The 10807-nt window shown below is 39.7% G+C and overlaps 1 protein-coding gene across 1 annotated transcript; it reads left to right on the forward strand.

The window, feature by feature from the left end:
- Window positions 1–3253: 3253 nt before the first annotated feature.
- On the forward strand, window positions 3254–10396 carry LOC115742792 (protein IMPAIRED IN BABA-INDUCED STERILITY 1). Its single transcript, XM_030677289.2, has 9 exons — window positions 3254–4218; window positions 5193–5477; window positions 5790–6107; window positions 6784–7011; window positions 7395–7492; window positions 8062–8152; window positions 8243–8785; window positions 9335–9467; window positions 9955–10396. Exons 1-9 carry the CDS (start codon window positions 3850–3852, stop codon window positions 9972–9974), a joined length of 2085 nt encoding a protein of 694 aa, XP_030533149.1. The 5' UTR covers window positions 3254–3849; the 3' UTR covers window positions 9975–10396.
- The last annotated feature ends 411 nt before the right edge of the window (window positions 10397–10807 follow it).

A 10807-nucleotide genomic window follows, 5' to 3' on the forward strand; every position in this document is an offset into this window, starting at 1 on the left:
TTTTTTTTTTCTTTTTCTTCCTCCAGTCGATGGTCGGACTGGTGCAAATCCAGCTGGTTGGCCTCGCCGGCAAGGGCCAGACCCTTTCCTAATGCTCTCTATAGGCAGAATTTGTGCCGGTTGGAGCAAGCAATCTGCCTCAACAAAGCCATTACTCACTGGCACCCCCTCCACTACTGTCTTCACCAAACATATGCAAGACATTAACTTTCTAAAAACCTACAATGACCTTTAGCCCTAATGAAAGTTACAATTCATAATTCATGTCCAATGATTTCCCTAATTGCAGTTCATGCGCTGTGAAAGATAGAGGGTCATATGATGTTCTCTTCCTCTTGTTGTTATCATTATTATTATTATTTTTGAAGGGGTCATATTTAATGGGATATTTTTGGTGCATGAGTGCTATTGAGTGCTCTTTTGTCTACTGCTGAGGAGGGGTCCTTTGAATAGATCATGGGAGGCAACAATCATGGCATGAAATGAGATGAGTTCCAGTTGTGATTGTTCACACCGCATGCAAATTGCACTGAAGTATCAATAAGCCAAAAAAAAAAAAAAACAGATATATATTTATTTATTTATTTTAAAAACGCCTCATCAACCCCAATGGCACCAAACAAATTCTCAAAAAGAAAACTTTATGGCAACAATGATAATGGTTGATGTCCCAAGCCCTTTTCTTTATGATGCTGCTTCTTGCATGTGAGGTCTCGAGAATTACATAGTTGTCATTTTCAGACATATAAATTACAGATTTTATTTTATTTTTATCTTATTTTTCCTTTTTCCCAGGTATTGGTTGGATTTGGACCATTCAGGAGCAGGTAAAGAAATAATGTGCCTCTTCAAAATTTTCTGGTTTCTTCTTTATCGCTTGTTGATGCTTTTTGAAATCTGATGTTGATGGCTCGAAGCTAAAGGCAAGAATTTTCCCCAAAGTTCATAGTGAACTGAAATTGGAAATGCAATAAGTTCAAAGGCTGTGCCAGTAAATAAATAAATAACCCCAAAATTGTTTTCAGTTTGCAAGCGTTGTTAGATCCAAGGATGCCTTGGAAGCTGGGGATTCAATGTGTTCGTTGGGAATAGTTTCTTAAAGAAGAGAAAAAAAAAAATAATGTCAATCTTGTGATTTCCTACTCTCATCTACAAAAGCAAAATTAGCGAAAAACTCGCTCGTAATTTTTGTTTCAATTTTTGTGCCTGCAAGAATGATATATTACTGGACGGACCGGACCTATTCAAAGATGACAGAAAATGGAAAACATAAAAAGCGATTTCTTAACATTGTAGCTTTTGCGAAATTTTGTTTTGGTAAATTGATTTGGATAAATGTCGAGTTCACGAAACTAATTTTCAGAAGAAAGGTCAACTTTTTAATAAGTCTCATTTGGGATGGTATTGAATTAGGACGCCTTGCATAAACGAAACTGTGCACAATGTCATATCCATGAGAAATCTAAAAATAAATAGGGGAAGGAAGAAGAGGGGAAGGAAGAGAGGGGCAAACTTTAAATTTGAAAACGTGAGAGGTTTAAATGCTACTAGTGCTAGCTATATAGTATTTACTCCTTTGACATAGAGGGTCCCAACCTTCAACTGTAGTTCCTACCAACTTCAATTTTGCACAATTTAGCATTATTAGGAGCCCCATTAGTCAAACAATCTCCCTTTGAATAAAGAAGCCCTAGAAAATTTGGAAAATTGGTCAATGGGGACCCCCCCTTTTTATATGGATGAAATAGATAGATTATAATAATAATTTAGAGGGCATTAAACCACTTGGATTGTTAAATGTGGACTGATGTAGCAAAAAGAGGAAATTCAATAAATTATGTGATTTGTGGACATTTGGGAAGAAAACAAGTCAAAGCTCTCAAAGCATAGAGATTCTTCCGGACAAATCTTATCAAATTGGACCCACCAAACTCAATGAGTGGGGGACTGAGAGTAATGAAAATGGAGGAAATTGTCTGAACTCTGTAAGTTTGGGGGCAAAAAGGGAAAATAAAGGAGAGTGGAGAGTGTGGAAATGAATTTGAAAAAAGTTGAGGGCATGAATTGATTGTGTGTTGTTTTTTTCTTTTTTCATTTTCCTCTTTCATTTTTAGCCCTTTTCACTTTCCCTTTATTTTTTTCCCCTTTTACTCTTTAATCAGTTTTCATACCTTTGTTGCTGCTTTCATTATCTTCCTTTCGTCAGCTGAGCAAATTGCCTTCAAAGGTTTTCAAAGAGTGCCTCTCTCATGTGGATAATCTCAATAGAACAAGGTTTAGCCAAAAAAGGAAAAAAAAAACTCTCTTAATAATATGATACGAATTCTCCTATTTACAAGGGGACTTTACGTGATGTATATATATACTTTCTTGTGCTTAATTATAAACTCATAAGAGGGGTTTCACAATTATGCTAGAGTAAAAGAACATACAATAATTGTATATGTTTATCCCGATCGTTCTTAGAATTTTTCAATATTAAAGATATTGCATAAAGTACCTTGACAAGAATGTATACTTTTAATTATGCGACCAAAAGAGAACAATCATAGCATAAGTACATCCAAATGAAGAATCAAAAAGTTTAAATCTAGCTAGACGTTATGTAGTGTGAACCAAACTTAAGAATGGGAAAGGTTTCATGCTAAGTGATACTACATCAATCTCCATAACAAAGCCCTCAGACAATTGATCGAGTGACAGCGCATTCCTTTTCAATGCAAAAGGCAGGCAGGAAATTACATCGTTTTAAATTAGGAGAATTGCATTGAGAAGAAATCGATTAGGGATACGCTAATTTCAATTTATAGAAATTTGAAATGTGATTCCTATAGTTGCGGCCAAACAAATAAAAAAATTTGATTTATTATCTAGAGCGTTGACGAGAAAAAAGTTACATGAGACTTAGAAAGTGAATAAATATGAACGGGAATTAGAAAATGTCAAGTAAATGAACTAGAAACATGAGTCATTCCAAAAATGCATCTTAAATATTAAATTTTGAAATTACGACAAGAAGAAGAAGAAGAGGAGGAGGTCCAGACCAGAACCAAAGGCGCACTTTAGTCAAAATCCAAGCGACCGCCCCAATCTTTGCAGATCTCCCCACGCGCTCCACGCGCCTCCCAACTGGGCTTGCCACCACAAACGCAGACACACTCTCTCTCTCTCTCTCTCTCTACAGACCAATTACATGCAATACAAGACAGACAACAGTTGTATTTGTAGGCGAATCCGAACGACGTTTACACGGCAAACAAGACTCCAAGAACAGAGAATTTAGAAGTCGCACGAAAAAAGCACCCGGCAAAAGAAGAAAAAAAAAAAAACACTTTCATCCCACCACATTTCACACCCCACAATCGCCATTTTCATATTCGATCCTATTCCACTTTCTTTTCGGCTTTTTTCATATATTTCCCGCTGATTCCGCTCGTTCTGTTCTTGCGCCAACCCCATTAAAATCCCCGCTATCTACCCCTCCCGCGATTGTCGCTGCTAAGCCGAACGTAAGAGAAAAGGTCGTTTCTTGAGAGAGAGAGAGAGAGAGAGAGGGGGAGAGGGAGGGAGGGAGAGCAACACGACATTGACAGAGATTGGAGTCATTCTTTCTATCTTTGGATAGGTTCGTATAAAACCCACGTTTGTTTCCCACCATCGTTTTTTGATCCACCACCTGTTTCTGTTCTTGCCCCCGCGTCATTCGTCCTTTGTTTTTTGTTCTTTTTTTTCATATTCTGAGCTGACCCAGTTCCGAGCTCGCCGGTTCCGCCCCCTGCTCGATCCGGGTCGGCCGGAACCCACCGGAATTGTGCGAATGCCCATCTCCGGATTTAGGCTTAAGCCTTGATGGGGTGCGTGAGCTCGAAGCAAGCGGTGTCCGTGACCCCAGCGGTCGACCACTCGGGGCAGTTCAAGGACAATGCGGGGAAGGGCTGTGGCAGCTCGGGTCGGAGCCGAGTCGCGTGGGTCGAGTTGGAGAAGAAGAAGAAGGGCGAGTCGGGGGTTTGGGTGGGGCTGAGCGGGAGCGAGCTGGGCGAGTCCGGGAGGGCGAGTTCGAATGGCGATTCCTTGAGCTTTAGGTTGGGGAATTTGCAGAAGTACGTGGAGGGCGAGCAGGTGGCGGCTGGGTGGCCGGCGTGGCTCAGCGCCGTGGCCGGCGAGGCGATCCATGGCTGGGTGCCGCTGCGAGCCGACGCGTTCGAGAAGTTGGAGAAGGTTGGTGGTTTTTATCTTCATTTTTTTTTTTTTTTTTTTTGTGTGGTTTGGGCGTAATTCTGTTTATTGTATTCTAGAATTTGTATGTTGTGAAAAAGTGGGAAGAGAAGAAGTTTGTGCATTTCCATTTTTGTTTGATAATCATGATCATAAGTTAGTTAGCTTGCAGAGTTGTATTTTATTCTTGACTCTTGTGATTTCTCTCTTAGCGATTAGGATGAGCATTTGTGAATTTGACATTGGTGAGTTTTAATTCTTTTTGTCCTATGGTGTTGTAATGGGTTTTTTCATACTGATCAGAATTCAAAAGTTACATTCTCTCTGTGGATTTTTGTGGTTCTTTTTCAGTTTTTTTTTTTTTTTCTGATGCTTGTAGTAGAGAAGAAACTTTTCAAGCCATAGAAATTATGTTCTTTGGTGGAAATCTCGTGTTGAAGAAATTACATTTCGACTATGCTTGCCGTGAGCCGGACTATGAAGTCTTTACTAGAGAATGCCTGAAAAGTAGGCAGGACTCTATTTAAGTCAAACTTCAATGTAGTTTGGTCATTTAGGGGACATCGAGTGCTGAGAGAATATACTTTTTCAGTTATCTAGCTTCAGTGTTGAGTCTTTTAGAAATGGGCATCTCTTGAGTATTACCTATTTTGTGGAGATTCTCTTCCACGTTTGAGCAGAGCATTGTGGCCAAATGTAAAAAGTAGCTTCGACATAAGAAGGTAATCCAGTTCCCTTGCCAACCCATCTCATTAAGGTTGAAGTTAACACTATCATGTCTTTGTTACTATGAGAGAGCCAATGAGCAAATTAACATACTAAGCCATGCAATTTTATCTGTCGGTATGCTGTAACTATCATGGATGCAACCTGCTTCTATATGATAACTCCTATTGAATTTTCTGTCTTAATACGAACTTACATCTCCCGGATGTATCACTAATATTGGTTGTTCTTAACTTCTACTGTGGGGATAGATTGGACAGGGTACATATAGCAGTGTCTTTCGAGCACGAGATCTTGAAAGTGGAAGGATTGTTGCTCTAAAGAAAGTTCGGTTTGACAACTTTGAGCCAGAAAGCGTCAGATTTATGGCACGAGAAATTTTGATTCTCCGCAGGCTTGACCATCCAAATATTATGAAACTGGAGGGGTTAATTACTTCTAGATTATCATGCAGCATATATCTCGTGTTTGAGTACATGGAGCATGATATAACTGGACTTTTGTCTTGCCCAGAGATCAAATTCAGCGAGGCGCAGGTTCGTTTGCTTCACTTTTGATATAATTATCCTAGCATTTAGGGGGTTACACGATGTTCCCATTTTCAAAATGATTAAACTTTCATTTAATGAAACTTGATTACGCACTACAATACCATAAGCCGTATTCTTATACTAGGAACCACAGAAAATATGCTATCATAAACATCTAGCAGGCTTAGAACTGGCGAGTTGTTGATCAGGTGGAATTACTTTCATGCTCTAGTGGCACTGGTAGCATCCAGCTGGGGTTTAGTACATAATTTGCTGCTTGAAGGCGTACTTATTTTTTAATATGGCTTTACTGCGTAGATCAAGTGCTACATGAAGCAATTACTGTCTGGACTTGATCATTGTCACTCGAGGGGTATAATGCATCGGGACATCAAGGGATCAAATCTTTTGGTAAACAATGAAGGAATTCTGAAGGTGGCTGACTTTGGATTGGCCAATTTCTGTAGTTCTGGAAACAGGCAGCCCTTGACTAGCCGTGTTGTAACTTTGTGGTACCGACCTCCTGAACTTCTGCTAGGATCAACAGATTATGGAGCATCAGTCGATCTTTGGAGTGTTGGCTGTGTGTTTGCAGAAATTCTCCTTGGAAAACCCATTCTTCAGGGAAGGACCGAGGTAAGAATCTATTTTTTATTTTTTTTACTGTTGGCCAAAGAGGTTGTAATCGGTTAAAGATTGTGATGGTTCTGAACCCATAGACTTATCACTTTGGTGAAACTCTCATTTATAAAATCTGTTTAAACTTGATCATTGATCACTCAAAGCATGATCATGCACAGAAGTCTTTAACGATATGGCGTGATGAAAATAGGAAAATTCAAGGAAGAGGGCATTCAACTTTTTTTCTAGAGTATTTTTAGCTTTATTAAATGGTAATAGGCATCTTGCAGCTAGTTGTGGCATTCAAAGTACAAGTTTTGTCCTTTCTTTTTGAAATTTCTTCAGCGAAAGAGTACAATAGATTTTGCCCCTACAGCGTTGCTGTTGGCTGGTAATGGATGAAAAGTCACGGGGGAGGTTAGCTAGTAATTTCGTTTGTCAGTGATATGAAGGGCCTGAAAAGATGTTAAATATAATCTTAAAGAGGCTTGCACGTTCAGTATTAAAAAGCATGTTGCCCAAGCGCACAAACGGATTCTTGTAGCTGACCTCATCAATGAAGTTTCTAAGGATTGTCATTCTAGTTAGCAAGAATATACAGAGAATCTATGTAATCCTTCAGTTATTTGACACTTGTGACTTCTCCGCAAGTTTATCTATAATCTCTGAGGAGCTTATTTTTTACCTACAGGTTGAACAATTGCACAAAATTTTCAAGCTGTGCGGCTCGCCACCTGATGATTACTGGAAGAAATCTAGACTTCCTCACGCAACACTCTTCAAACCTCAGCAGCCATATGATAGCTGCCTTAGGGAAACCTTTACAGATTTGCCTGTTGCTGCCGTGGATTTGATAGAAACACTTCTTTCGGTTGAACCTCACAAGCGTGGGAATGCTTCATCAGCTCTTGCATCTGAGGTATCAGTGATGAATGATATTTTGTGGTGACCTTTTTCTTTGTTTCCTTACACCTCTCAGATCAGACTAGCTTCATATGTTTTTTGGCTAGTAAGACTTGCTTCATTTTTTTAGGTTTGAAGTTCTGTTCATACAAATGTCATATTCAGTTTCATCTAGACACAATTGCATGTTGTGGGCTGAGAGGGAGTCTGTTTTACAAAACATGAGTCAACATGATGTTGTTCCATGAACTAGATTGAATTTCACAACTTTTATTCTGAACAATGCTTCTAGATATCTACCAGCAAAAGCAAAAAAAAAAAAAAAGATACCTGCAAAACTTAATTGATTTTTCTAGGTGGCAACAGCTCTCCTGATCCAATTTGTTATGCAATCTCCAGTATTTCAGAATGAAGCCTTATGCATGTGAACCGTCAAGCTTGCCGATATACCCTCCTAGCAAAGAGATTGATGCAAAAAATCGTGAGGAAGCGAGAAGGTAACGGTTCTCGTGTAGCTTATTTGATCAAAAGATCTAATCAGTCTCGTTGTCTTTCGAAATTTATGGTCTAGCAATTATTGCGTCTGGATGTCTATTTATGATCTTATGGAGGATACTGCATTAAAATGGGGCAAAATAGCTTTTGTGGCAACCCTGCTAGTAGCAAAAGGAATTTCTGTTGCAGTTGAATTTCCAGTGACATCTATGATTTTATTAGTGAAGAACACACAAAGGGCTACGAGATGATTATTGCAAACACTCTGAAATTGAAAAACAGAAGGCATTGTACTGAGACTTTTGAGCCTTCATGTCAACATGTGTTGGATTTGAGAAACAAAAGGAGAGTGATACTAGCTGAGGTGTGACTGACTTGCAAGGTGTAGGAGGATATATGTAAAATTCTGAAACAAAAGAAATGGACTATAACTCCTTTGAAAGTCATCTCTAAATGCGCCATCCATGCTGGAACGTTTATGGGTCATGTACAAGCTAGAAAATAGGCTTTAATGTTCTGTGCTTGGTTTTCTTGAACTTATGGCAAATTACAAACTCCATCTAAATAACAGGAAAAAGGGTGGTGGGAGAGTTCGTGGACATGATACTGCAAGAAAACAAACTAGAAAACCCCATGGAACCAGTAAATTGGCACCAACTCAGGTCCTCTCTCTCTCTCTCTCTCTCTCTCTCAAACATGCCGTTGTTGCCAAATGCAGCTGATATTATACAACCTTCGTTCTTGTCTTGTAGGATTTCGCGCCCCAAGCTAAAGTTGCAGACAGAATCGAAGTCAATGGCAGTAAGCTGCACATCCTTAAGGAGGGCAAAGTCATGTCAGGCTGGGACGCACCGAAGCCGTCACTAGATTTACCCGAAGAGGCTTCTCACGCGAAGAATGCATCTCAAGGAGACATTCCTTTCTCTGGCCCATTACAGGTATCTTCATCAAGTGGCTTTGCCTGGGCAAAAAGGAGAAAAGAGGAGGCTCCTGTTAGATCCCACACTAGATCCATTTCTAGAGGTCACATTTTCAATGGGTTAGAACCTTCTATTACCTTGCTAGCAAGGAATAACGCCGACTCGAAGCGTCATGAAAACGGTAACTTACCATATGCGGCACGGACAAACTCCAGAGGCCATTACTCATATGACATTGTGAAGAATGTGATTCCGAACCAATGGGGTCACTTTGAGCGTCCAGATTCCTTTGATGCTTCTGATGAATACCACTCCCAAGAACTATCTTTGGCACAATATCAAAAAGAGGAAATGGCGGCTAAGAGAAACAATTTGGTGAGGAATCAAACTCATGCATGCATTGTTGTCAGATATGAATCACCAACATCATTAACCTACACTGAATGTGAACTACAATTGGTATTCTTGCTGTTTTCGTGTAGAAAGTCGTGTGATCGTTGTAGTCTTTTTAGCATTCGAATCATTAAAAGATGTGGAAGCTAGTTAGGCTTGGTAGGAGGATGATGGTACTTCAACTGAATCTGTCAAGATAAGGAAGTTTTACAAGGGCAGTGTCAGGAAAATAGTGAAGGCTTGAGCTGGGTAAACTGTTGAATCAGTGATTTTTCTCATGTTTGTTGTAACTGTGTCAATTCATATCCAATGGAGTATCTCTGTCATAATTGACCTATTAAATAAGTCACATCAGGCAAAGCTGTGTCAAAATTTTGGTCAAGTGTAGTTTGTTTCTCTTTTAGGTGAGACTTTGAACATTATTTGTGAAATCCTCCTTTTACTTTTCCGTGATTAGTGAGCGTTGATATTTTTCTTACGTAATTCTTCAACCCCACTTCTTTTTACTAGTTTTATTATGCTTGTGGACAGGATTACAATGGGCATGCAGACAAAGTTGAATTTTCAGGGCCATTATTGTCTCAGTCTCACAGAGTTGATGAACTCTTGGAAAAACATGAAAGGCACATTCGTCAAGCAGTCCGAAGATCATGGTTCCAAAGAGGTATTCCAGAACAAATCTCTCTATTACTAGCTGTAATAAATTGTGCTTATCCAATTCAGGTCATGTTCCTTTTGTCTTTAATCACAAGTGGTGTGCTTCATCATATCTCATCTTTAGCCTGTCAGTGCACTCCATCAGATTCCGTATTTGGCAGAGCGATTTGATGGCCATAAAAGGAGCGTTAAGACAAGTATGCTGATTAATAGCTTAGGGATCTTATAGTAACGCCCAGAGAGCGTCGCTGGCGCTGGTCGACCCTCTCTGCATTTTATTTGTAGGGAAAAAAGATTAATTGCTATGGGGGGAAACTACATTCACTATGACATAGGGCAAACCCTATCATGGGTTAATGATGACTTGTGGTATGAATGTCTAAAATGTATGTCAGTGTCTGTTTTTCCTCAATTTATGTGCCAAATGCATATCATGGAAATAATACAACATTTTCTTCCCAAACTGTACTAATCGTGTGATTTCTCAACTGGAGGTAAGAAGCAGGATAGATAACAAGATACCACTCCTGGAACATTTGGAGCTAGAAAACTTCAGTGGACGAAATTGGTAATATGACGTTCGGCTTCTCAAACACAAATTCAGATGGACGCTGCTGAAATGCCGATATTTACGAGTCATTAACTGACTATGCTACCCCAAGAGACGCTGGCCATGGAGGGATTGTAGAAAAAGAGAGATTGCATGTGCAGGGACTTACAGTTATCGAGTGACAGAGCAGGAAGAGATCAGGAGGAAGCAAGGAACCAGGATGTTTCATTTTTGTGATAATGGCTCATCTTTTTGACCTTTGTGTCCTTGTCCATTTTTCGCTCATCTCAATTACATTTGCTTTCGGACGGTTTATCATATCCCTGGCAGCAATGTACAGATGAATGGAGATGGATTTCGATGGCCTTTGGTGTTCCAAATGTTTCCCAGGACTTGCGCTTATTCTACCAAGGTTGCCTTTCTATCTCTAGCTCCAATATTTTTCAAATCGATTCATTGAAATTTGGCTGAAAGGCTGAGTCCCAGGTATGGAATGAAGCTGGTAGCACGCTCTCTCTCCTTTAGTTCGTTTCATAGGCAAAAACTATGTCAGGTTGCTTTAGGTATCATACTTCGCCATGGAAATGCGGTGGTCGGAGTTTTCCGGACTTGTAATGTCTCTATTAAGTTGAGAAAAAACAGTCCATCAACTTCTGTATCAGTGGCTATAACTCGTGAAGATGATATGACTTCTCATAGTTTTTGTGTCTTTGAACTTTTGCTCTGCATCAGGGGAGGGTCTCTTTTCATGTGGCTTTCTCATCTTCCTTTCTTCTTCTCTGAAAGAAATTGCTCTC

This window comes from Rhodamnia argentea, chromosome 6 (genome assembly GCF_020921035.1).
Source record: "Rhodamnia argentea isolate NSW1041297 chromosome 6, ASM2092103v1, whole genome shotgun sequence".
Taxonomy (NCBI): domain Eukaryota; kingdom Viridiplantae; phylum Streptophyta; class Magnoliopsida; order Myrtales; family Myrtaceae; genus Rhodamnia; species Rhodamnia argentea.

Excerpts from the sequence above, each read along its gene's own strand:
- LOC115742792 (XM_030677289.2), top strand. The coding sequence starts at position 3,850 with ATGGGGTGCGTGAGCTCGAAGCAAGCGGTGTCCGTGACCCCAGCGGTC. Across the intron at positions 4,219-5,192 it reads CGTTCGAGAAGTTGGAGAAG|ATTGGACAGGGTACATATAG; the intron begins GTTGGTGGTTTT and ends CTGTGGGGATAG. Across the intron at positions 9,468-9,954 it reads AAGATCATGGTTCCAAAGAG|GTAAGAAGCAGGATAGATAA; the intron begins GTATTCCAGAAC and ends TCTCAACTGGAG.